At 32.1% G+C, this 26,895-nt stretch overlaps 2 protein-coding genes across 2 annotated transcripts in view; one reads left to right on the top strand and one right to left on the bottom strand.

Moving 5' to 3' along the window:
* Positions 1–16,204, top strand: part of LOC106060817 (multidrug resistance-associated protein 1-like) — a 37,926-nt gene extending 21,722 nt beyond the window's left edge. The window contains exons 17-33 of the mRNA XM_056034469.1: positions 480–549; positions 944–1,070; positions 1,321–1,497; positions 2,489–2,656; positions 3,509–3,710; positions 3,881–3,959; positions 4,620–4,761; positions 5,317–5,548; positions 5,860–6,170; positions 7,324–7,523; positions 8,462–8,585; positions 13,274–13,375; positions 14,144–14,290; positions 14,566–14,724; positions 14,810–14,976; positions 15,214–15,408; positions 15,729–16,204. Of these exons, the coding sequence (XP_055890444.1) occupies positions 480–549; positions 944–1,070; positions 1,321–1,497; positions 2,489–2,656; positions 3,509–3,710; positions 3,881–3,959; positions 4,620–4,761; positions 5,317–5,548; positions 5,860–6,170; positions 7,324–7,523; positions 8,462–8,585; positions 13,274–13,375; positions 14,144–14,290; positions 14,566–14,724; positions 14,810–14,976; positions 15,214–15,408; positions 15,729–15,840 (2,714 nt within the window). The 3' untranslated portion in view covers positions 15,841–16,204. The remainder of the gene's footprint in view (positions 1–479; positions 550–943; positions 1,071–1,320; positions 1,498–2,488; positions 2,657–3,508; positions 3,711–3,880; positions 3,960–4,619; positions 4,762–5,316; positions 5,549–5,859; positions 6,171–7,323; positions 7,524–8,461; positions 8,586–13,273; positions 13,376–14,143; positions 14,291–14,565; positions 14,725–14,809; positions 14,977–15,213; positions 15,409–15,728) is intronic.
* A 4-nt stretch (positions 16,205–16,208) lies between these two features.
* Positions 16,209–23,018, bottom strand: LOC106060818 (zinc finger protein 652-like). Its single transcript, XM_013218823.2, has one exon. The coding sequence runs from the start codon at positions 22,815–22,817 to the stop codon at positions 20,154–20,156; it is 2,664 nt and encodes an 887-aa protein (XP_013074277.2). The 5' UTR covers positions 22,818–23,018; the 3' UTR covers positions 16,209–20,153.
* Between the last annotated feature and the right edge of the window lie 3,877 nt (positions 23,019–26,895).

Here is a 26,895-nt window from a genome sequence, read left to right as displayed (position 1 = left end):
AAGAGTAGAGGGAGGCTTGGAGGCTAGTAGACCGATAAACAAAGAAAAGCATTTAAAAAAAAATAGCTATGTATATAAAAGTGGTTAAGCACACAGCTTCTGAACCTGGGGTCCTGGGTTCGAATCTTGGTGAAAACTGGAAATTTGAATTTCATGATTTTTAGGGTGCCCTTGAGTTCACCCAACTCTAATGGGTACCTGAATTTAGTTGGGAAAGTAAAGGTGATTGGTCATTGTGATGGCCACATAACACCCTGCTCATTAACTGTTGGCCATGGAAACAGATGACCTTAACATCATCTGCCCCCATAGATCGCAAGATCTGAAATTGAAACTTTACTTTTTTACTTTACTTAACAGGGTAAGCCATTGTAATACAAAATTAGTGCCTTGATAGGAAAGATGTTTAGTTTCATTGAATAGGTTTTCTTTTCTTTTTTTTTAAGAAGTGTTTTTAATGATTTGCTTGTTCAATATAGATGCAGCTTTACAAATAGAAAATGGAACATTTACCTGGGATTCTAGCCTACACCAGCCAACACTGAGAAGGTAAGGAAATGTATTTGATGGACAGTAGTCTGTGTGAAAAACATAACTAGTCTGTAAACTCATGTCAAATATTCTGTCATGGTGATAAATTTACAATTGTCACAAGAAGTAAGAAGTTGAGTTAATGCATTTAACATTTGGGATTACAATGACGAAATTAATTTATGACATATAATAACTGTGATGAAGCATTTAGTAGAAATTCATAGTTATGGTTAATTATGTAAACATGAAATAATATTATTACTAAAATAGTTATCTATTGATTAAGCTGTATTTTTATTTTAAAATACAAATTATTTTTTCTTTTGTTTTTAAAGAATTATTCATATGTTTTTTTTAAATTCTTTTTTTTTACAAATCTGTCCTCGATTATATCTGTATATATGTACAGGATCAATGTGAATATAGCTTCAGGAAGTCTGGTGGCTATTGTAGGTACAGTTGGGTCTGGAAAATCATCTCTACTGTCAGCCATGTTGGGTGAAATGAAAAAGCTCAAAGGGAAAGTTACTATTAAAGTAAGAAGCTCTTTCCTTGGGTTTTTATTCCATTAAAAATAACAGTATCAAGTCTTGTTTCTTGTGCTTTTTTTTTAACATTGACTTTTAATTAATTTGGGATATTTAAGCTACAATTTGTTTTTTATATTTGCTAAGATTGTCTACTGAAGAGTGTTTGGTGTAAACTAATAGTGCTGTAATGTAATATGATTTCTTTAGGACAGAATAGCCTATATAATAGTGCTGTAATTGAATATGATTTCTTTAGGATAGAATAGCCTATGTCTCCCAGGAAGCTTGGATACAAAATGCCACCTTGAGAGATAACATTCTTTTTGGAAGTCCATACAACAGCAGTGAATATGAGAAAGTTATAGACGCCTGTGCTTTGAGACCTGACCTTGAGATATTTCCTGCCAGAGATAAAACTGAGATTGGGGAAAAAGTATGTTTTCATTTTGTTAGCAACTTTGGGTTCAATTTATGATGGTTTTTTTTTATTGTATAAGAGCATTATTATTGTTTGTAAAGTTTTTGTGTCTTTTATAAAATTTAAGATAATCAAATAATGTAAATGTCTTATCAAAATTTTCAAGGTGTAAATCAACATCTAATGTCATCTTAATCTCAGTATATCAGCTTGCAAAGCAAAGAGTATAAAGGAAAATGTGGTCCTTAATTGATTGCTTGGTCTAGGGTTCAGATCTTGATTGAGGCTGGGATGTTTCTGAATTCAAAGAGCTGTATTACCTAATGTCAGGGTTGCATTTTACGTCTTGGCACCCCTGACAGTTGTTAACTAGAATAGATACAAGTCTCTCAGGTTGCACCAAGAACCGGCTCCCTAAAACAATCAATACTAAATCCCCTGAGTTCACCCTTCTGAAAGACTATTCAAAGAACAATTACAAAACAATCAATACAAATTCCTCTTGAGTGCACCCTTCTTAAAGACTATTCAAAGATCAATGACAAAACAATCAATACAAATTCCCTTGAGTTCACCCTTTGAAAGACTATTCAAAGGTCAATGACAAAACAAACCATGCAGTCACATAAATAACTCTCACAAAGGCCTACAAATGTATAAACTTACTCAAAACCATGAAACAAAACAGTACCTCGCCCAAAAGACTCCCAAGGTTCCAAAGCATAAGGAAGAATGAATAGTGTAAACAAAGCATAATAGTTAAAAAACAATTGGCCATGCTAAATTGTGCAGATGCGCATGACATATGACATCTGTTGGGAAATGTAATCCTGTTTGGTGATTGTGCTGGCCTTTAAATACTTGGGGCCTATGCAGTGGGTGAACTTTTTTCTGCCTTTCTTATCCATTATTCATGATAAATAATTTTGTATGTCATACTTGTGAAAATTTGTATTTAAAATGTTATTCAAGTTAGAGTAGTGTATATATGTTGTTGTTTTTTCAGGGCATCAACTTATCAGGTGGTCAGAAACAGAGAGTCTCCCTGGCCAGAGCTGTGTACAGCCAAGCAGACACGTACTTGTTAGATGATCCTCTCAGTGCTGTAGATGCTCATGTTGGGAAACATATTTTTAAAGCTGTGATAAGCCACAGGGGAATACTCAAAGATAAGGTCAGGTTGATTTCTCATGAATATTTGGGGGGAACTTATCAAGAAAGGTTGAGGGAAGTGGTGAATAAATGGGAATCATAAAATACTGGATTGTTTCTTGTTTTGGCTGAGCTACATTTTTTATTTACTGGACTTAGGCCTGTGACATTTCGAAAAAATGATTATGGGCAAAGCCATTTATTGAAGGTGTCTGACACATGGAAAGTCAATTAGATACACAAGGGGCAAAGATATATGCATAAGTTAATTACATACACTAGGAGCAATGATATGTGCAACAGTTACATACACTTAGGGGCAATGCAATGAAATGACACATGGTTTTTGTGCCATATGTATTCAGTAGCAGTTCTAATCTAACCTTATCTTATATAATACAGATGTTACTTCAAAAAAGATGATTACGTCCTATGCGTCATGCATTTAGTCATGCATATTAACCAACGACTTAAATTCTGCCAAGTCACTGGTTTTCCTGGCTGGCTCAGGCAACCCATTCCATGCTCTAATAGCACTAGGGAAGAAAGAGCACTTGTACAAATTTGTCCTAGCATATGGAATGAGAAATGTGCCTTTATCTTTTTGTCTTTGTGTTTTATCTTTTGTTTTATGTCTAGAACAATATGGATGCTAATTCAGTTGATATATGTATTTGTTAATCCAATATCAGCCATAAATAAATAATAGTAAGTTGTCTTGTAAATGTTTGGCCTCTTTCTATTCAACTTCAGATACAAACTTCAGTTTGATTGCTGCTTTTGTCATTTTTGTCTGATTGTTTAATGTTCCCTATGATGAGTTATTTTTATTTTAAAAAGGTAAATAGTATTCTTTCTTATGTTTTTTTACTAGACTCGAGTACTTGTGACCCATGGCATACATTGGCTGCCTTTTGTTGACCATATAATTGTTGTTGATAATGGCCAGATCTCAGAGGAAGGTTCTTACGATGCACTCTTATCTCATGAAGGTGCTTTTGCTAAATTCTTAAAAGAATATTTCCAACAGGAATCTGAATCTGAGGTAGATGAAGCCCATCTGGAGGATCCTGAAAGTAAGAAAAACAACAATAGTCACCTGAACAAAACAAACTAACAAAACACTTTTTTTTTCAGATACTAAAAAAAAATAAATAAATATTCAATTGCTTTGTTTTTTACTCTTCTTTTGAGCATTATTTTCAATTTTGTTAAAAACTGTATTTATATAATATGATATTTTTAGTCCATCAGTTAAAAAACAAGATATTAGAAAGATTAGAAAGTGTCACATCTGATGCTACCTCAGAGGAAGACACAAAAAGGTTTGTTGTTTTTTTTTGTAATGCAGATTAACTTATAATACTTTTTAAAAAATGTAATGCTGTCCATCATTTTGTTGCTATGCTTCATTAAAAAGTTAGTATATTTTGTTAAATTTGGCTGAAATGCTTTATTTTTTAATCCCCCTTTGGAACTTCTTGCAATATAACCCCCCTCCTCCTTAATACTCCAACGAGACTTTTTTTCCACATGAATTCTAGAGGTCTTTAAAAATATCTTATCTTATCAAATACAGATGTTACTTTAAAAAAAAAGATGATTACGTCCTAGTCGTGTCCCTGTGCTTTGCTCCTCCCTTTTCATAAGTAGTGCTCACTTTTGAGAGGAACACTTTAATTTAAAACATGCATAGACATGCACTTTGTTGTGCTTAGTTGTTCTAATTATATGATAAGGAATAACTGGTTAAATTTTTTTTTTATTAATCCCCTTTAAGGGAAAGAGTTAGTGGACTTAAGATTACATATGCCAGTATAAAGATAAAGAGATAAATGTTACTCAACCATAAAATTCTTAATATTTTATTCTGTAAAATTCTTAATATTTTATTCTGTAAAATTCTTTATATTGTATTCTGATACTTTATATGGTGCTGAAGAGAATTACTTTTCAGTTTTGCTTTTTTGGTTCTTGGCTACCAGGCATTCTGAGAAAATAGAAAGTGTTAGGCGGAGAGCTCTGTCTTACCAAAGTATATCATCAACACAAATAGTTGGAAAGAAAACTGAACAGAAACTGACTGGACAACAATTAATAGAGGAAGAAAAGGCTGAAATAGGCAATGTATGTGGAACATAGAATGAAGTCTTCAAATCTTCTAAAGGGAAAAAACTATTATTCATTTGATAACATTACATTTAAAATGAGAAAGGGGAATTTGTATGAGTTATTTATATATATATATATATATATATATATATATATATATATATATATATATATATATATATATATATAATAGTAGGAAATTAAATACATAAGCTTGATAAAAACAAATATACAATAATTGCTTATATTTCAATTCAGTACTCTATTACTTAGACTTCAACCATAAATCTGCTATATACTTTACTACATCCTTTATCAAACAATATATCTATCTAGTCTAATTTAATACAACTTAACAGGTCAATCTACATAAATTGTTTCCTTTTTTACAAGCAGAAAGGACAAAACAAATCTTTTACACTAAAATTAATCATGCTAATATAATAATTATGAATCGCAGTTTTAAATTTTAGTTAAGTCAGATTTTGGCTGATAAATTGTTGCTAAAAGAAATGAAAAACAAAATTCTTTGAGCTTACTCTGTTTTATGGTTGAATTTGTGCAATGTAGGTCAAGTATAATGTGTACCTGGTGTACATCAAGGCTGTTGGATTATTTACATTCATCTTCATGACCTTGATCTTCACAATATTTCAAGGCTCGAGCACCTTCTCTGCCATTTGGCTCAGCATGTGGACTGATGACAAATTGTTGGCTAATGTCTCAGCTGCTGGAAGCTCTGAATATGTGGCTAAAAATAATTTGTACCTGGGAATTTATGGAGCACTTGGATTTGCACAAGGTTGGGAGTTAGTCTTATCTTTGCATTTTTTTTTAAGTTAAGGGCATGATGGCTTTAACTTGTAATAAAATTTTTTTATTTCAAACCTAAATTTTTAAAAATCTAAACAAAGTATTTGAAAATTTTGTTTTTTTAATTCTTCCTTTATGTATTTTATAAATATATATATCACTTGATAAAAATTTAATTTGACAAATTTCCAAATTTTTATTTTCTAAGTTTTCTTTAAAAAAATAGTTTCAATAATTGTATAGTAAATACTAACTGTATTAACAACAATATAATTTTTTTCTTCCTTTTGCAAAAATCAGCCCTACTTCTATTAACCTTTGCCATACTGGCCACAACAAAGATGGTGATGGCTGCCGGAAGACTCCATTTAAATCTGCTTGATAACATTCTGAAAGCACCCATGTCATTTTTTGACACGACTCCAATAGGTCGAATTGTGAACAGGTTTTCCAAAGATGTTGAAACTGTGGACAACACTTTGCCAAATACTATCAGAACTTGGTACATGTGTGTCTTCGCTGTTTTAGGAACAATAGCAACCATCTCTTACAGCACACCATTGTTTCTGGTGGTCATTGTCCCTTTGGGAATTTTGTATTGGCTCATACAAGTAAGTGTTTGTAAATAAGTCCTTCCAAGAATATATCCTAAAAGTTAATGTTATATTGTTTGACTTCTACATGTAAGTTTGTTGTCCATAAACACAATTTAATTAGATGTAATATCTCTTTACTGTGAGGCCCTTACAAGACACTGGCCCCAAAACACCCCCATAGAAAGAAAACTATATGGAGAGCTCCCTGATTTGGAAACCACTGTGCAGTTCATCTCATATATTGTTCTAGTCATCTGAATGCTCCAACATAAAGATAAGAACAAGGAAGAAGAAGAAGATGTAATATTTGGACTTAATCCTGTTTAGTTGTCTTTTTAAATAAGGACATAATTGTAGGCCAAGCTTATCAATTCATGATTTTTTTATGATTTATAAAAGATATTGTTTACATTTTATATCTTGTTTTATTTGTGCAACTTTTGAGTTTTAATATATTAGTTTTACATTTAAATTAATGATACAGCAACAATCTTTGTATTAAAAGCAAAATGAAGGATTCAGAAAGTGAAAATATTGAAAGCTGTAAATAAATATTTCAGAGCTATCATCTAAGGGGAAGGAACCAAACCTGAACTACTGGCCAGAATTGTACAGTCCACAACAGCACTTGCAAAACTCAAAACAATATGGAAAGACAAAGGCATAGCCCTTAACAATAAAATCAGATTGGCCATGGCCACATTCTTATATGCTTGTGAATCATGGACATTGACTGCAGAACTAGAGAGGAGGATCTTAGCAATGGAACAGTCATGCTATAGAAAGATCATAGGTATCAAATAAACAAAGACCGCATTACAAATAAAGAGATTAGAGGCAGGATTAGTTTAGTGATCGGACCCCACGATGATCTGCTAATTACTGTCAAAAAGCACAAACTAAAATAGCACAAGGTCCTCAAGGCTCTCAATAACCTTCCTTCAAGGAAAAGTACCAGAAAAACAAGAGGAAGACAAAGTGATGGGAAGACAACATAGAAGAATGGACAGGCCTGTCACTGAAAGAGATTCTATTGAAGGCAAAAGTCAGAGAGAAATGGAAAAAGATGGTCAACAGACTAAGGGATAGGGGAAGGTGAAAATACTGTAGTAAATCTTGAAGTTTATGAACTGTGTAAATAGTTCAGTCTTTCCTGTTGACATTTCAGAGATTCTACATCCCTACATCCCGTCAACTCAAGAGAATTGAGTCCACTACCAGGTCACCCATCTACGTTCACTTCTCAGAGACTGTCAGTGGTGCTGCCACCATCAGGGCTTATGGTGTCACTGAGAGATTCATTGAAGACTCTAAAGCCAGAGTGGATCACAATTTGTCCTTCTATTTTGCTAGTTTAGTTTCCAATCGGTAATTAATTTCTCTTACTAGTAATAAATTGTACAGTAAAACTTTTAAAACCCTTTTCTAACTTTCTATTTAATAACACACTTTAATGATCTCAAAATACAATTTAAATTTTTAAAAAAGCTAATTTTTAATTTTGTAAATAATTTCTTGACAAACATTTAATCTTCAAAAATAGAGAATAATATTTATCATCATCATGCTTATATGTTGTAATATTATACAATTACTGGTAAAAGTGTTTAGTAATTTGGTATAAAAATATTTTGAATGTCAAAAATATTTCTTTTCTAATTCCGCATTAGAAAACATTATAAAGGCCTACTTCTATTCCATAGCCCTTTGGAGAATGATTTTGGCACCACTGTTGTCTATATCATAGCTATACACCATTAGTCTGGATTTTATTTGGTTTTTACCATTTTTTTAGTCTTTACTTTTTGTTTAGTTTTATTTTATCCTTACCCAATAGTTTTACAATACTAGATGTATTTCCAGTTTTTTAAATTGTTATCAGTAAAGAGAGATAACTTTAAACAAAAAAAAATTCCAATTAAAATATTTTAAGAAAATTTAGTATAATACAAAAAAATAGAACAATATGTTCTATTGTAATATATATATATATTATATGTATACCTTGAGAACAAAAAAAAATCTTCATAAGCGCTCAGTTTCTTGGATAAAATTTATAAGCTGCGGTATTGGCACTCTCATTTCAAAATAAGATTGAAAAAAAAAGCTATACCTACTATTTAAGAGTACATATGTTTATCAATTCTAATTCTGAATAGGACATGAAGAGCTCTTGTTACATGAAAGCTTTTTAAAATATTGGTAACTATGTATTGCATTATAGTAGTCTACGAAAAAAACATTGCATTCTGTCGCTAGAGAATTTAAGGGATTAATTTATTTTATTATTTTATCTCATTTTCTAGTTGGCTTGGTCTCTACCTTGAATGTATTGGCAATTTAATCATTCTAGCAGCAGCTATCTTTGTTTTATTGACTGAAGACCTGCCTGCTGGGCTAGTTGGCTTATCTGTTTCATATGCAACTGAGGTATGTTAATTAACTCAATAATGTCTGATTTTTATTTTATGTTACCTTGGGCAGCTGCATCTTATTATTATTATAATTTTAATTGTTGTATGAGTTAATTTTTATCTATACAGTATTGTGTTTTTCTTCTTTTAATTATTTTTTTTTTGTGGTAAAATAGAAATACAAGATAGGGCTGTAGTTTGTGATACTGTTCTTTGACTTAAGTCTGGTATTGACATGAGGAATATGTGACAAGTCAAAAACTCGCTGTCAGAGTCACTCAAATTTATCACAGCATTAATTATTATTATTCATTATTTATTTATTTTATTTTAATTATTTCCCCATCCTACCCCCAAATTCTTCACCCGCGCCACCTTTTCCGCTCCAGGCTAGGCTTAGTTGACCACATTGGAGATAGCTAGGCCACGTCTTTCGATTTATCTTCCCTTGACCGGGGCAAAGATACGCACAGACTCTTTGATCTTATCGGCAGGATGTCTGACAGCCGCAGTGGACACCACCTTGTGTGGAATGCAAGTCAATCCCCCCCCCCTTTCTCCTATGTCTCTCTTTGATCTAAGAGATTACTCGGGTCAACACACCGCATGATACTCCAAGGTGCGACTCTTGTCGGACTTCACCCACGTGTAAGATAATTCTAAGCCTAGGATATTTCCTGTTTCCGCCCACATTTTCCAGGCATATATAAGGTAAATCAAATCAAGTCAGACTCTCTCTTTCTCATTCGAGCCGAGCTATCGAGTCTGGACCATATCATTTATTCTCACTCCTAGAGGAATACCTGGTGGTAAGCCGAACTTAATCACGTGTTCCATCTTAATTACTTTTGTGCTATTTCCATTGGATATTATCATGTGTATTTTATTATTTCATTTATATTTAATTAGTGCATTGTGTATTTCTCACTGTCGTAAGTAGAAAACATGAACATGGCTAATGTATATTTTATGTATTGCATTAATCTATTAATGCTACGTTGCTCAATTGATCATTGATGCAACCATGTATATATTTGTACACCTTATTTTATTTTCTTTATCTCGGCTGACAACCGTGATAATTTTACTAGCGCACTAATACTGCGTCTAGAAAAGAGTTATGAATTATCTCCCCTTTACTCATTTTACTCTATAGAGAGTTGCGCCGCTTGAACGGACACCCTCTCCATTCAAGCGCGCTCCATTGTTCTCGACCCACGGTCATATGTAAACATACCGTCAGGGTCGCTGACCACCGCCCAATTCTACCCCCCCCCTTTTCTTTCTCTATCCACCTGTGTTGTTTATTTGAGATTATTATTTCCCCTTCTATGTACATTTTATATTATTACTTTCCCTTTTATGTACATTTCTATATTGCTACTATCTGCCATCTATTTTTCCAATCCCCTTTGTCATCATCTCCCCATTGTGCTCTAAAGCAATTCTACCAATCTGACGAATGCACCTCAGTCGAGGGCATCGATAAGATGCATGAGAGACATGTCCTAACTTGTCTTTATTTATCCGCAGCCTCCCTCAGGTGTCTGCCTATTTACCTATTTATTGGATCAACGATCTATTTACCTGCCTATTTATTTGCTACCGAGAATCACCTATTGCCTATTTATGTGCTTAGTGCTATTCAGCACTGCACTTGCCTACTGAGATCTACTCAACTCTATTACTTGGCGCTATCGGCATTGCCCGCCTATTCGACAGCCTACTTGTCAAGCTATTAGGTGCGACGTCCCTATAGATTCAGATCTGTGTGAGACGTCATAGCTACGCCAACCCTCTGCAACTCACTGGACATAGCCTGTCAACTACGCTGCCCACGGCAGATCAGCTCTGCCCGCAGTAACCTTGTGCCCACGGTAGCCGGCCACCCGCCCTACTGTGCCCACTACAGATATTAGATTTTGGGGATTGAGACTCCACAAGAACTATATCACCAGCGTCCCTCTATCCGCTAGAGCGCCACCTCCAGCTGCAGAACCTCAAGCCAGGACACAGCCAGCTGCGACATCAACAGGAATACCAGCTAAGTCAGAGGACAAAGTGACATACTCTCTTATTAAATGCAAGAGTGATGATTAAAGCTAGTATTATCTAGAGATAGAAGCAAACCCTCCCCCTTTTTATTCTTATATGTATATTTATGTAAATAGTGATGGGCAAAAGTTAACTAAAAAGTTGCTAACTTTTAGTTTAACTAAAAAAAATTAGTTAAGGCCAAAGTTTAATTAAAAAAAAATAGTTTAGTTAAAATCCTAGTTTAATTATTTTTTTTTAGTTACAAACTAAAAAGTTTAATTACAAATTTTACAAACTTTTTTAACATACATACCAATAAATATTTAGATCTATGTAATTTGGAGAATATATATAATGAATAATAGATAGGAGAATAAACTAGAGGGTGCACAGCACTAGAAAGCCTTTTGACCTTTACCCTATAATGGTCACTATTCCCGCCAATTCAAGGTATTTGAAAGGCGAGAAAAATAAACGTGTTCATTATATTTCTAGCAAGTTTCGCTGCTTGATAAATCCTGATAATACCTTGCTTCTATAGATCTACATTTTGCTGCTTTTCATTAAACACCAGTGTGTTCCTGTATAGCTGCAGGCAAAGAATTTTGCTTTACTATAGATCTAAAAGAAATGTCGACTCTTTTTATTTTAAAACTTTTTACTAGATAGATCTAGAGTTAGAGTCTAGTGACTAGTGACGTCTAGACTATTACTACTATTAGATCTGTAGTCATAATAGTCTATATCAAATTATTTTAGTCTCTTAGTCTTAAGTAGAGTCTAACTTTTAGTAGTCTTAGTCTTAGATCTAAATGTAAATTTAAAAGTATAAGTCAATAATATAGATCTATTAATTGAAATCTATATTACTTTACAACTTTACTTTATTAGACTAGATTTCACTAGATCTATTAGTTTAGAGATTCTACTATTCTAGAATTAGAGTCTAGATTAGATCTTGAAACTTGATAGGCCTATATCTAGATTACTTATTAGGCCTATACTAAGACCTAAGATGCATAGAATGGCATAGATGATAGATCTTTAATGACTATAATAAACTATAATACTAATAATAGTCGTCACTATACTAGATCTTCTAATACTAAATTAACTAAATCTAGACTAGATCTGCATCTACTTCTATTATAATTATTCTTATATCTACTATCTAGATCTATTAGTAATTAGATCTAGTATTATCTTCTAGAGTAGGCCTATATAGATCTAAATACCCATATCTAGATCTACATCTAGTTTTAATCATAATTATTATAATCTAAAATCTGTAGATCTAGACTAGAGTTACTAAGATATCTACTAGACTCTATCTAGATTTTAGATCTAGTAGTAGTAACTAGTATTTCTTAGATTATTTTTAGATTAAAATATTAATTATTTGATCTAGGTCTAGTGCTAGATCTAATTCTAGATCCAGATTAAATTTCTGATTATTTCGTTTGTAGAAGATATTAGTAATTATTAGATCCAGAATATTCTAGAATCTAGTTTAGTTAGTTATAGAGTCAACATGTAGTTTTATCATTACTTCTAAAGGTAACTTATATTAGAACTTGGACAATTACTTGTAATTTCTTTCTATAAATAATAGTATCATTCTAGTGATTCTATTAAGATCTACATCTATCCCATAAAGACATTTAAATCTTTTTTCATGTGCACCAATAAAAGTTTATTACATTTTGCTAAAGAGATTGATTGTGCTTTATATTTTTCATGTTTGGCTGTTTCGTCCTTAAAAAAGGTCAAAATAGTTAGTAAAAGTTTAACTAAAGTTTCTTAGTTTAGTTTAACTAATTTTTTCAATTTGTGATTAACTAAAAGTTTAATTATTTTTTTTTAGTTCAAACTTAGTTTTAGTTTAACTAAAAAAAATTAGTTTAGTTCCCATCACTATATGTAAATAAATATTCTTCATTTTTAACTTTTGTATCTATCTTTCATTACTTTGTCTCGTTGCGTGTCTGCTCCCGATTCATATGCTGATAGGTTGGTGTGTGATAGCTTTAAAAATAATCATCCCCTAGACATTAAACGCGCCAAACACACGTCACATCTCCCCACCTGTCACAGAATATTGCTCTGAACTGTAGGCTTAGTCAAAGATTGAATCATGTCAGTCTCTCAATTTGTTTTTTAATGTACCGGGTATAGTGGCTGGTCATTGTGCTGGACACACAATACTTTGATAAACCTGAGTTGAATAAGTGTAACTTTTCTGTTGCTATCTTGTTCAACTTCCCTACTACTACCACATTTTTTAACTTGGTTTAACTCAAATACACCTACAACATGATTTAAGTCTACTGCTCCTTCCATGTGATTAACTTGTGGCTTTATGGTGCTATGAAGGACCAGTCAACTTGGTATAAACATGACTTAAAGACATCTTCAGATTAATGTCTAGGCGGTCTAGGGCTGGGTAATTTGAGTTATTGTTAAGATTTTTTAAAATAGAAAAACAATAAGGTGGTTCTTTAAAATGAAACAAAAATATGTGTAGCCATTAAGTAGTTCACTCAGTAAAAAAGCAAAGGTGTCACATTATTGTCCTGAACAATGTTTTTTTTTTTGTCAGCAATTTTTTGTTTTTGCTTTTTAAAGAACTTTATTTATGTGGATGTGTGTGTGTGTGTGTACTTTTAGATAACAAGTGCCTTGAACTATGTTGTGAGAACTTTAAGTGATCTTGAAACAAACATTGTGTCTGTGGAGAGGATTAAAGAATATTGTGAAACAGAAAATGAGGTTAGAATTTATTTTGTTTACAAAGTTCATATCAACTCACTCTGTCTGTCTGGTAAAAAGTTTGCAAAGGTTATTTCTCCCACACCTAATCTCAGATCAATTTGAAATTTTACACAATAGTTTCTTGTACCTGACAAAACAAGAATCAATAAAAAAATATTTAACCAATAAGTTAATTAACTATTGTTAATTAATTATTTTGTTTGGCATCAAACAAGGAAAAGAAATTGTACTTGACAGATATGGTGGTATATGTTAAATTAGTCCCCTTTATACTTTGTGTAGAGAATTAGGTCATCACTTAAAAGTTTCAAACTAATAATAGATAACTATAAAACCTTATATTTTCATTTCGCTGGCACTGTGGCTAGTGTATTGGCTTGAGGAGGATAAAGCCCTCAAGTTTGAATTCAGATCAAACAGCTTTTTTTTTATTTATTAAAAAATGCATTTAAAAAGTGATCACTGTAACATTCTTCCAGATACCCCTTCTCTTTTCCCTCCTCGACCCCCATTGAGAAAGATAAAAGCAAGAAATTTTGCTAAAAAAAACATTGGCGGAAAAAAAAATTTAAGCATATTATTGTTACTCTTGATCTATTATAATTTTAATTACATGACTGATTCAAACTAATCCATACAATTACACTTAATATAAGATTTGTATGATTTTTCTTGTTTTATTTTATAATATAAAATAAATTATGGTTGGGCTTTTTTTTTTTTTGGCACAGTCAAAATTGTATTATTTTTTTTAATATTTGTTAGAAAGCAAGGATTATTCCATTCAATCGACCGCACCCCAGTTGGCCTCAAGAGGGGAAAATTAAATTCATTGACTACAAAGCTCGGTATCGTCCAGGTCTTGAGCTGGTTCTTAGAGGTGTCACATGCGATATCAAAGCTGGAGAGAAGGTCTTGTTTTTTTCTCTATGAATTTATATCTGATATTAGAGATTCTTATTAAATAATAAAAGCCAATAATAATTTATTCTCCTATAATTTATTCTCACTTAAAATGTGTACCTTATTGTTTGTATTTATAGTTTAAAAAAAAAAAAATTTAATCTTGCACATTTGGCTGACTTTTATCAAATCGAGTAAAAGAAAACATTTTAGAGGGACATTTTAAAAATTATCTCTATGTATTTTAGGTGCCTTAGTGTTTGTTTGATTATTTTTTCTTAAAGATTGGTATTGTGGGAAGGACAGGAGCTGGGAAATCTTCTTTGACTATTGCTTTGTTTCGTCTGATTGAGGCAGACAGTGGAAGTATTACCATAGATGGCATAAGGATATCAGCTATTGGTCTTTTTGACCTTAGGTCTAAGCTGACAATATTACCTCAGGTAAAAATAATTTTTTAATATTGACTTCATATGATACATCCATTTAACTAAGTTGTATTGACAAGATATGTCTTTATCCATTAAGGATCCTGTTATATTTTCTGGGACACTGCGCATGAATCTTGATCCATTTAATGAGCATTCAGACGATCTGCTTTGGTCAGCCCTAGAACATGCGCACTTGAAAGCTTATGTGGATACTCTACCTCAAAAGCTAAATTACGAGTGTGGAGAAGGAGGCTTGAACCTAAGGTCAGGGTTTCTTTAATTAATTTTGTGTTGAGCTCTAGCATTTTTGTAGCATTTCTAGCACTTCTTATCTTTGGTGTTGAATGCTAGATGCATGACAACACATTAGTTTAGTTTACACAATATTATTATTCATTTAAGCTACAGCAATAAATATTAAAAATGTAGATGTCACTTTATTTCATGTGATTTGAGAATAAAGTGAGGAAGTGATGTATATTTTCTTTCTTTTTTTTTTAGTGTTGGCCAGCGTCAGCTTATATGCCTGGCTCGAGCTCTCATTAGGAAGACTAAAGTCCTGGTCCTGGATGAAGCCACTGCAGCTGTTGATATGGCCACAGATGAGCTCATTAAAAAAACTATTCACTCAGAGTTCAAGGATTGCACTGTTCTCGCCATTGCTCACAGACTCAACACAATCATGGATTATGATAAGTATGTCAAAAGCAGTTCAAATAAAATATTTTATTTTTGTTGAAAATAAAAAGCATAAAACCTATCATTGCTTAATATATATTTATAGTGGGTATATAAATGTTTGAGTGTGTGTTAAATAGTTATACCACCTAGTCACACATCTTACAATTTAATAAACTAAGTACTTTTTAAAAAATCTTTCTGTATTTCTATGTTTAAATACACACTTATGCCAAGTACATTTCTTTTTATTGAATCATACTATTTTTAATTAAATATTTGTTATATTAAAAAAAAAAATTAACATACATAATTTTGTTTAATCACTTCCTCATCAGGATTCTAGTGATGGACAAAGGTCAGGTGAAAGAATTTGACTCCCCACAAACTTTGTTGGCTGATAAAAACTCAGTATTTTATAACATGGCCAAAGATGCTGGAATAGTTTAATATTTCAAAATTAATTGTCGAATAGTTCCACATTGTTTTATCTATACAATTATATTAGCTTCACAGAACCTAGTAACTTTTTCACTTACCAGTATATCACATTATGTTGTGATGAGTGTAAACATTTAACCATTTAACATTTTTCTCTTCATATTAGCCATGGAACAAAATATATTTAAGTTAACTTATGTAAAAACTCTGGTTTTGATTGTCTTTCTTATTTCAAGTAATCATGTAGTTAAGAGTTGTTCACATTTATTTTTATGAAATATTGCTAAATTATTTTGTTGTCATTTCATTTTATTTTACAAATGTATATAAATAAATTCCATCATGCCAGTAATGCAGTAATCCTATACTCCAAAAAATGGAAAAATGTAACAATTTTCAACCAGATTATAATTTAATAGTTGCTTATATAGAAGTTAAAGACTTTTGATAGATTTTGTTAGATAATTATATTTGAGCTTGTCTGCCTATAAGACATGCAAATATCACAATATTAAGAAATGCTGCCGAGTTCAAAAGTATATAAAAAAAAAAAAGCATGCCCTATGCACCTTAAAGTTTTAGTCATACCAGTATGCTTGACTTTATAAAGATTTTTATAGAAACAAAGAAACATTTTCACTTTTTTTTTCATGTACTATTTTATTCTTAACAGATTTGTTTCCTCTTTGTTTCTATAGTGTAAAAAAAAATAATCTATTTTTTGAATAATTTATGCTAGTTCTATATCTCTCTTTATTTCATTGTTTGCTTTCTCATGCCTTGTTATGTGATCAGGATTAAATGGTGATACAATGTCTAGACTATGACATATGTTGTGTACCTATATTTATAAATTACACAGAATTAGTGTTAGTTTTATGGGAAATATTTGAATTGTCAAACACATTTTGTTTCTCACATATGTTCCTAAAAGTTATTTCAAGTTACAAAATCAAAAATGCTTATTTCATTTTTTTAAGTATTCTTTCAACATATTACGCCGAATTTCTTTCCAGTAAACAATACATTCCCTTGCTAAAAATGAAAATATTGAAAGTATTTGTTTTAATGTATATGTGCAGCATTAGATCATGATGATTGTATACATGCAGTTGTGATAAATATTTTTATTCCACAACCTATTTAACTTGTATTTATTTTTTATATTTTTTTTGTAATTGTGAATTGTAAATATCACTGTTTTGATACCGGTACTCAAACTGTTGTGCTGATTTTTTAAATATTTTATGCACAATACTGCAGAAAATAAGTGAATATGCCAATGTACCAAATCATCTAAGATTCCAAAACATTAATGTAATGAAGAATTCATACATAGTGGTAAATAAACTATTCTATTAGCTTAGTAGCATAGAAATAAAACAGGGTTATTATTGACTTAAACTTTATTATGTACTGAAGCATCTTTAAAGATTATTTATCTGTCTTTTGAATCTGTTTTGTCCCACACCTATGGCTCCAGTTACCAAAGTCAGTATTTTTTTGTTTTCTACTCTGTCATAACTATTTAATGCTAATGCTTGAGTTAAGTGATACTGATGTCTGCCAGACCTGAATTTTTAAATGAACAAAATTTACTTTATTATACAAATCATACATGTATTAAGTTTTTTTTTTTTTTTTTTTAAATTAGCAGTACAGTACTAAAAAGTCTATACTGGTACTTTATTTGTTACATTTTTTTTTCCATTAAAAGTATGTGGCATTGGCTACCAGCATTTGTGATTAAATGGGTCACAACAAAAACCAACTCATGCATATATTGTATGTAAGATACCAGTAGCAATAATCTGAGACTACAAATACACAGTGTAATTTGTATTGTTCTGGTACCAATAATAATCATTTGAACTGGTAATGTAATATGTAGGCCTACTAGTTGATGATGTTGCAACTGGTTTGAGTGAGTGATTGCTTTAATGTTTCTTTATTTTGACTGGAACCATTTTATTTATCACATTATAATGCCTTCCACCCATCTATATCTGTGTGCAGACTAGTAGGAATCATTATTGTGCAACCCTCTATTTCAAAGTATTTATTAGTTTTCAAATGACCAAAAAAAAATAAAAATAAATTACTGTTACCGGTACCAAAAGTGTTATTTTTGTTAGTAACAGCATCTTGATCTTATTGAAATATGATACTGATACCAGTGAATATAAAACCATTGTACTGTTATTTGCACTTTCAGTTCCACGTACAATGAGATAAACACAAAAGTTAGATCATAGATTCTATATACGGGTATAGTAATGCTTGTCATTTATTTGAAAGTTATCCCCAATATAAAAATATTGAAAAACAATTCACAGTATATTAATTTCTAACTTAGAAATTAAAATATCTTTATTAATAATCATCAATGTCAATGCTAGCCTGCATTTAAAGACAAATGTAGTAAGTAGGTAGGTTTTTTTTAAACAGTGTAACAACAAACTCAAGTTTAAATGAAATAACATTAGAGAGAGAGAGAGAGCGCAATGCAATAGGTTTTGTCATAATTTACATTTTAAAAAAATACTTTGACATCATATTGAACATACAAGTTCTATTAAATCACAGAATCAGCAATTGGTAATGTATTCTCTACAATTCTGTATACAAGATAGCATATGGTTCAATAAAACTTGATTATTATCAGAGCATAATCTCTTAGTCAGTTGAATATATACAAGTCTCAAAGCATTAAAAATAGATTGATAAGTTACATTAACAGTTAACTTATTCCTTGAGTACCTGGTTATATATATCTCTAATAACTGTGAACACTGATAATATTTTATAAGAGGCACAACGGACATGATAAAATGCTGTAATGTGTACTAGCAGTACCAAAGTGAAATACATATTTTCAGAATGGTGACCCAGTGATAAAGCAGTTGGCCCCCAAACCAAGGAATCTCAAGTTTGAATCCCAGTCTGGGATTTGATTCAGGATATTAAGGACACCCCCAGGTCCACACAACTCTAATGGTAACTGACTTACATTGGGGAAGTTGATCATTGTGCTGGCCACTCCCTGATTAACTGTCAACCAGAGAAACAAATTTACCCTCACCATAGATCACAAGATCTTAAAGGGGTACCTTTACTTACTATAATTTACTATTATGTATTATAATTTATATCAGTATCCAGCTTTACTTTACATATATATATCCTTGCAGTGCCATTACCTAAATCTAAACTGGTTTCAAGATGACTATAAATATATATATAACAAACATAGAATCAGTACCTGCAGGCCAGTAGTAGAAAATAACTAAATAAATATTTCTAAAGGACAATTGCTGACACAATTATTATGTACAACCTAGTTAATTTTAAACAGATCTAGACTAACAACAATAAATATGTGTGATTGGAAATATTTTAATATATTTTTTGTTTGTTTAGCACAACTTTCATGCCTAAAGCATGCTCAGTGCACTATGGTCCAATCACTAGTGGACCATTTTTGGGGTGGGTGGGAGGGATGTGTGTGTGTGTCTGTGTAGTGGGAACTATCTGGGAGGTTTCTGAGCTGAATTTTCAAAAGTAACAGTATTTTTTTTATAAAGTTGCTCATGGCCTCAAGTACTTATAAAATTTAAAGGTTTTATAGTCTTGTGAGTTTAAAATTTATAGCAAATTACCTAATTCTTGACATAAGGCTTTTCTCCCCTTTTCTTAGTATATTTTCAATGTAAAGATTTGATATTTTGTTTTTTGGCACCATGTTGTACCCATAATCCAGGAGATTTTTAAGATAAGGAGACAGAGTGATGGGTAATGTAAAACAAAATAAATTAATTACAGCTAATTGATAAATTTTTTGTTATTGATTCATATGTAATAATTGTGCAATGTCTCAACTTGATCCGACAATTAGAAGTGGGAGAAATAACGCGTGATTGATTGCATCCAGACACAGTGAGTTAATACAAGTTTTGTTGGTGGCTTAACTGGTAGAAAATTTGGCTACAGAATACTAATAGAGACTAAGATTTTCACTATAAAAGTTGGGACATTCCTGAGTACCTGGTACATCCAGCTCTAATAGATGCAACCCAATATTATTATATTATATTAAAAGAAATAGGGTTGATCACAGTTCCAGCCACAAAACATTATATAGTGTTGTACATGGCAATATTTGACATTTACTTCTACTGGGTAAATTGGTGTATGTAGGGACATTTTTATTTTTAAAAAACTTAATTACTGATACAATAGAAACATTTTAAAAATTAAAATTTATGTACATAAGCTTACATTGCACTTTTACAAAACTGTAAGTAAAAAAACAACTTTATAGTCTACTCTGGTATTTCTGCTATATATTGTACTTCTCCACTGCTATCTGTGTATGCTTGGACAGTGGCTATAAAAGGATAAACTGTGCCATCTTCACCAGTTTGTTCAATGTTAATGGTGGTACCCTGCAATTCGATAGCACTCAAATTCTGAGCTGATGCAAGCTGGGCTATCGTATGTAGTGTCTCCTCAGTAATGCCACCATCACTGTTTATAGTAATGCTATCTCCAGAGACATATGTTACATTAGAATTCAGTAAACTCACAGCCTCTTCTGCTATGTCTGTAGTTCTAGAAACTGGGGCATCCCCAATATTGTGCATTTTATGATTGTGCTCCTTTAATTTATCATAGCGAGTGGTAGAGAATGAACATATTTTACAACTGAAAGGCCGAGAGTCTGTGTGGAGAAGCATGTGCCGCCGCATGTTTTTAATGAGAGAAAAACTCTGACCACACACTTCACACTGGTGAGGCTTTTCATGAGTGTGGGTGACCATATGATATTTGAGATTCTGTCGCTTGGTGGCTTCAAAAGGGCAACCCTGAACAGGACATTTAAACATGTGGCCAGTGTGAATCAGTTTGTGGGCTTTGAGCTGTGATTTATGTGCTGTTGCATAGCCACATACATCACAAAGATGATCTTTAGTTGCACTATGAGTTATCATATGATTTTTTAGAGCATGCTTCCATTTGAAACCAGACTTACATATAGCACATACAAATGGCTTCTCCAATTGATGCTTTGGCTTGTGAGCAATCAATTGGTTTTTAGTTTTGAACTTGGAGTCACATTCAGGACAAAAATAAGGGAAATCACCTTCATGCTTTTTTGCATGCTCAAGAAAATCCTCCATTGTCTCAGATTGATGTTCACAGAAAGAACAAATGAGCTCCTCATTCATGTGTTTTTGTTTGTGAGCAGTGAACTCTCTGGATTTGGTGGTTTTGAAATCACACTTTTCACAAACGAAATATCTAGGATCAGTTTCTGGGTGAGATTTGAGGTGCTGACGGTAGCTCTTAAATAAAGATGTTGTAAAGTCACATTTTTGGCAGACAAACTTAATACCTGTTGCTGGTTCTTTAAACTCAATTGGCTTAGATTTCACTGAAAATGTATTTAATTTTGATATTTCTGTTTGCCTCCTACTTCTCTTTGTTAATGAATGCATAATATAGTCCTTCCTGATATGTGAAGGTTTTGACCTGCTTCTTCGACTTTTCCAAGAACTTATACCAATCTCACTTCTTAAGTTTGATTTTTCAGTAGATAAACCTTGTTCTGTCTCCATCATTTCTTTGTCAGTATCAAAATCTTTTAGAATCCTAGAATCACTGATATTCTCTCCTACAGATGGCACTACAGGATCCCCTCTCTCTAATGTATCCATAAATTCTTCAAATTCAGGATCACTGTCTGGTTCTTCTTTTGATTTTCTTGGTCGGCCTGGTCTTCTCCCCCTTCCCCTTCCTCTTCCCCGACCTCTTCCTCGCCCCCTGGTATGACCTCTTTTACTAACATTTGATGCTTGCAGAATGGCTGTGGTAACAGGATCAAACCTGACTAAGTCAGATATTTCTTCCAAGTTTATATCTTTCTGTGACTGGTCTTCTAAAACAAAGTTTTTATCAGTAGTTAATGAGGGTTTTTGTGTTTGCATTAAACTCTGCTCTGTATCCTGTTTACCAACAGCTAAGCTCATCATATCAGCCAATACCTGAACTCCACTAAAACAATCTTCTTGAGGTAGCATTGGGGAATCAGTAATTTGAGGCTTTTTATTTTTGTCCAGTGCATTCTCTGAAAAATGCAAGAATGTTTTGCTTACTTGTTCTCCAGGTAATCGTACATTACCAATTTCAAGAAGTAGAGATGCATCATTTTGATCAATACTTAGTGACTCAAACCCAAGTTCTGTCTTTACTTTTAAGCCAGAAAACTCTTCTTCTTTGTTATCTCTTTGTTTAATCAAACTTATGCCATTGTGATTAGAAATAGTCAACTGTAAATTGGAAGGGGTGTCAACTGGATTAGAAGACAATGTATCATTTGTAGTCGTAATATTTGTACTATTACCTGCTGCAGGGTCTGCGATTTTCAGAAACATTGATGCTTCTGTCATAGTAGAAACATCTGCTTTTTTAACTGTCTTAAAGCGAGAACCTAAAAGTTGTGCTATCTCTTGCAAACCTGTTGTGCAAGTTGCAATATCTTTGGGAATATTATCATTTTCTCCATTTTGAAAGTATTCACAAAACTGCAGTAACTTATCCATCTGCATTATTTTGCTTATCTGTATAATTTGACAAACTAAGTCAGTTGTTAAAATGATTTTACTTGTATACATAAAATCTACAACCCTGCAAACGGCTTCACCGTAACCCAGGTCACCTTCTTTAGTATCAATATGAATTTCGATAACTTGGGGATGTTTCTGTGAAAACATCCTTGGGCAGTCTGTCCCTGTGCCTAAAAACGATCCAAAATAAGGACTTGCAGCTGCTAAAACATTAGAATGTGCGAAAATTTGAGTTCCTGAAACCCTCAAAACAACATCACAAAACTGGGAAATACTTCTTTGATGATTTAAAGCAGATAATGTTCCTTTTATTGAATCTGGATCGTAGAATGTACCACTACGAGGTATGTAAGTCGCCATCTTGAAGGGAGACCGGTGGATTTTATCACATTGATAAAATAAATATCACATTATGTCAATTTTGGGTAATAATCATTGATTTCCAGTAGTAAATCATATATTGACGTTATTCAAATGTTAATACATAGACTTAAGACAAGAAAAAGCATAACTTGATAGATCTAAAAATTGTTTTGCAGAATGCTGGATCCCTGTAGGAAATTAGCAATTTAGTATTTAGATCTAAATACCGTAAAATATAGTTAAAGAAAAAATCAACAAAAAAAAATGGATTTCGAAAATATCATCTAAATTCAGTTTTAGCTACATGAAAAGAATGAAAATATTTTTTATAACTAATTTATTTTATTTTGTACTTTAATAATTAACGGTTTTCATAAAAATAAAAAGAAATAAATTCAAATCTTGTTTCTAGGAGTGTGTTATTATTCTAGGTTATTACACAAGATAGTCAATTTGCGAAATTTACACTAACTAGTAAGAGGATATTGACAATTTTGTGTACAAATGGCGGATAGATTTTATTAGTTTTAACATCAAAATAGATAGATCTATCTAGAAGCCGTATATTAATAATCTGGACTACATCTAAACTATTACCCTAGATTCTATAGATTATCTAAAAACTAGTCGAGTCGTTAAAGGCTAAATATTTAATAGTAAAAAAAAAAATCGTTAAAGCATTTGTTTTATGAATGAACCAGATCTACTCTAGACTTCTAGACTCTAGTCATACTCAATACTGACCAGTGACAATAGTCAATACTCATACTCATAGTGACAGTCATAGTAGAAGATAGTCATAGTGTACTCATAGTCATAGAATTATAAGATTCATCATCCATCTCTTGGAAACAAATGAAAAGAGACATTAATTTCTGTGTCAGCATACTTGCAGATTTTATCTTTGTGATTGGAACTACTGCAACAAGCTGAAGAACAATATTTCATTTTCTTCAAGTAGAAATAGAATCTAGATCTAGAGGTTTAGATCTAGAATATTATTTATAAACAAAGACCGATTATAAATCAACGTGGAGACTAGATCTAGCTGTGAAGCGTAACAATAAATGCGATCTGATAGATCTAGATCTAGAGAGTTTATCGGTTATATATATAGGTCTAGATCTAAATTTAGCCAGTGCAGTTGTGACGTCACGTCTTTTAAAACTATAAACATCTCGCTGAACCCCATTTTTTTTAGATGTAAAGAATTTCTGTCTAATTTATTAAATATAAAATTTTCTGAGCATTTAAATAAAAAATGATATAATGTTTACTATTACAACTTTTTACACAGAATTTAAATATGTCAATAACTAAAATTTGAAAAACTATCGGAGTTTCCCTTTAATTATTAGTGACAGTCTATTAGTTACTATACTACTATTAACTATACTTTTTTTACTACTATAGTATTATTATAATACTTGATAGTAGATTAAATCTATATAATATAATATATCTCATATGACTATTATGACTTATTTACTATGACTATTCATTATGTGAATTAAACACACACATATGTATATTATATAATATTTTTAAATTCTTCATTTTTATTTGCATTTGATTAGAGTAACACCTTTAGTCTTTAGTAAAATCACCACATTTAGAGACTCTTCAGGACAGAAGAATAAAAAAGTAAAGTAGGTAACTTTAATACATAAACCATAATTTACAAATAAAAAACAAAACCAAATAAAATACTCAGACACATGTGTTGTATAGATAAAGGTATTAGAGGCACATTTCTTATTCCATATGCTTCTTCCTTAGTGCCATTAGAGAATGAAATGGGTTGCCTGAATCAGCCAGGAAATGTTTGGGCCTGTGATATCATCAAAGAGAACTAGCAATAGTGAGGTCAAGTTGTTCTGAATGAATCTTTTGTACATTGTGTGATGGTTGCAAATTGAGTGAGCTTGGTTAGTTACTGCTTCTTTCACATCTGCAATCAACATGATTATCATCAGTTTCATTTGCAAGAGAAGGCAACTTTCTATGGCTGGCTTCTCATTGTTTTTTTTTTATTGCATTTTTTACCTATGATATTTTTTTTATCTAAAAGCAATAACAAGATCACAAATATGAGTGAATGAAGAAAATCATGTTAAACTTAAAAAAAAAAAATTGATATTGACTGACAACATTTAAAACTGGCAGAAAACACCTGCCATCAGGGGAGACAACTGGAACAAGACATCTGGTAATCTATAACAAAGGCAGCAGAATACACATTTGAGACCTAAATAGAATCGACTGCTGAGGGCTGGCATAGAAAAAGAGAACTTAAAGCAACCACAGGCAGACATGTCTGTGCTGAATGTGAGGAAAACACTCCTAAATATTCAGACTCAAAGACTAACCTTTTTATCTTCTTTTTTTAAGGAACTTCTGTAATTTTTAAGAAAAAAAAAGGATAATTGTAGTAAAATCAATCTACACTGTAGTACCGGTAATTAACACATTATCTTAAAATTGCTCATTTGATTGAGCACAATAATTATACGGCTGTTTATATGATGAAAAACATTTTCATTTATGTAGCTCATTGGGGGATGTCAAACTGCCTAATGACGATACCTTAATAATGAATGAGTATGATAATTAGATATTATCTATTAGATACTATATATTGATTAGATTTGGGTGAACTTACCATATGGCCATTTGGGAAAATGCATTAGGGCATGGCATGGACTGATGTAGCCACTGCCAAACAGGTTGCATGAATGGCGTTGAGGCTTGTATTACATTGTAAAAGATCTTTGAAATAGTCTTTTTTAAAAGGATCCCACAGAGCATTGTGATTGGTATAGCCTTGCTTTTTATTAACAGATTTTTAAAAAGAAATTCAAACATGTAATAATAGCCTCACAGTTTCTGAAACAATAGTTATAATAATCTGTATCAGCCTATATCAGTATACTGTTTTTCTTATGTATGAACATATTTGGATGAGCCTATTAACGGACCAACAAAACTTTCCCAATGTTATGAGGCAGTATGGTATACAGTAGTTTATAATTCCACTGTTAACAAATAGAACAGTGATGCCCAACCTTATTTGGTCTGTGGGCCATTTTAGTTTTCGACATTCGTGTCGCGGGCCATAGCACCAAAAAAGACAAAAATAAATATACAATAATTTAAGCTATTTTTAATAGTTTTATTTGTGAAAGTTCTTACATAAAATTTATGTGATGCATGAAGTTTATCCAAAACCATCTTCTGAATATTGCATAGAGCAGGCATGTCAAACTGGGTGTTCGGGGCCCGCGACCACCTTGCATGCGGCCCCATTGGCCACCTAAAAAATTATAAAATAATGTTAAACTATTACGCTGGAAAACAAGAGATGACAAGCTACTTGAATTGAAAAATAGTAGCCTATATTAAACTGAACAACGAGGGTGAGTCTGCAGTGAAAGCAAGCTACATTTTGTCAAACTTCATTGTAAGCCATTGCAAATCATTTAATAAATGTGATTTTATGAAGGAGTGTGTCGTTAGAGCGTAGTAATTTGTCCAGAAAAAGGTGAAAGCATTCAAAGAAATAGCGTTAACTAGTGACACTGTGGCAGATAGAATAAATGACATGTCAATCAGGTTGCGTGAACAATTAAAGAACAAAATAGCTGATTTTGAATTATTTTCACTGGCTCTCTATGAGTCAACTGATGTAAAGGGTGTAGCACAGTTGGTTATATTCATAAGGGCCTGTGACAGGAATTTTGACATACACGACGAACTACTTGAGTTCTGTTCTATGCATAACACCACAACAAGCGAGGATGTTTTTTAGAAATGACAGGAGGTGATAATGCATTACAATTTATCTTTGATAAAGCTATCTAGTCTAACAAGGTATGGCGCACCAACTAAGAAATGAAATGATTTTGATGCAAAGTTACTTGCAAAAATAAGAGAGACTGATCTGCTGATAATTTTAAATTCGCTCATTTTCAGTCCATCATTCACCAAGAAACATTCTGCGCACAGCAATTACAGTTTCAACATGTCATAAGACCGTTTTCAGTCGCTTCTCTATTTTATTCGTGCCCGTGGTTTT

This window comes from Biomphalaria glabrata, chromosome 7 (genome assembly GCF_947242115.1).
Source record: "Biomphalaria glabrata chromosome 7, xgBioGlab47.1, whole genome shotgun sequence".
Lineage (NCBI taxonomy): Eukaryota > Metazoa > Mollusca > Gastropoda > Planorbidae > Biomphalaria > Biomphalaria glabrata.
This window is presented reverse-complemented; position numbering and strand designations above follow the sequence as displayed.

Bases quoted from the DNA above. Each gene is read 5' to 3' on its own strand.
- LOC106060818 (XM_013218823.2), bottom strand. From the start codon at position 22,817: ATGGCGACTTACATACCTCGTAGTGGTACATTCTACGATCCAGATTCA.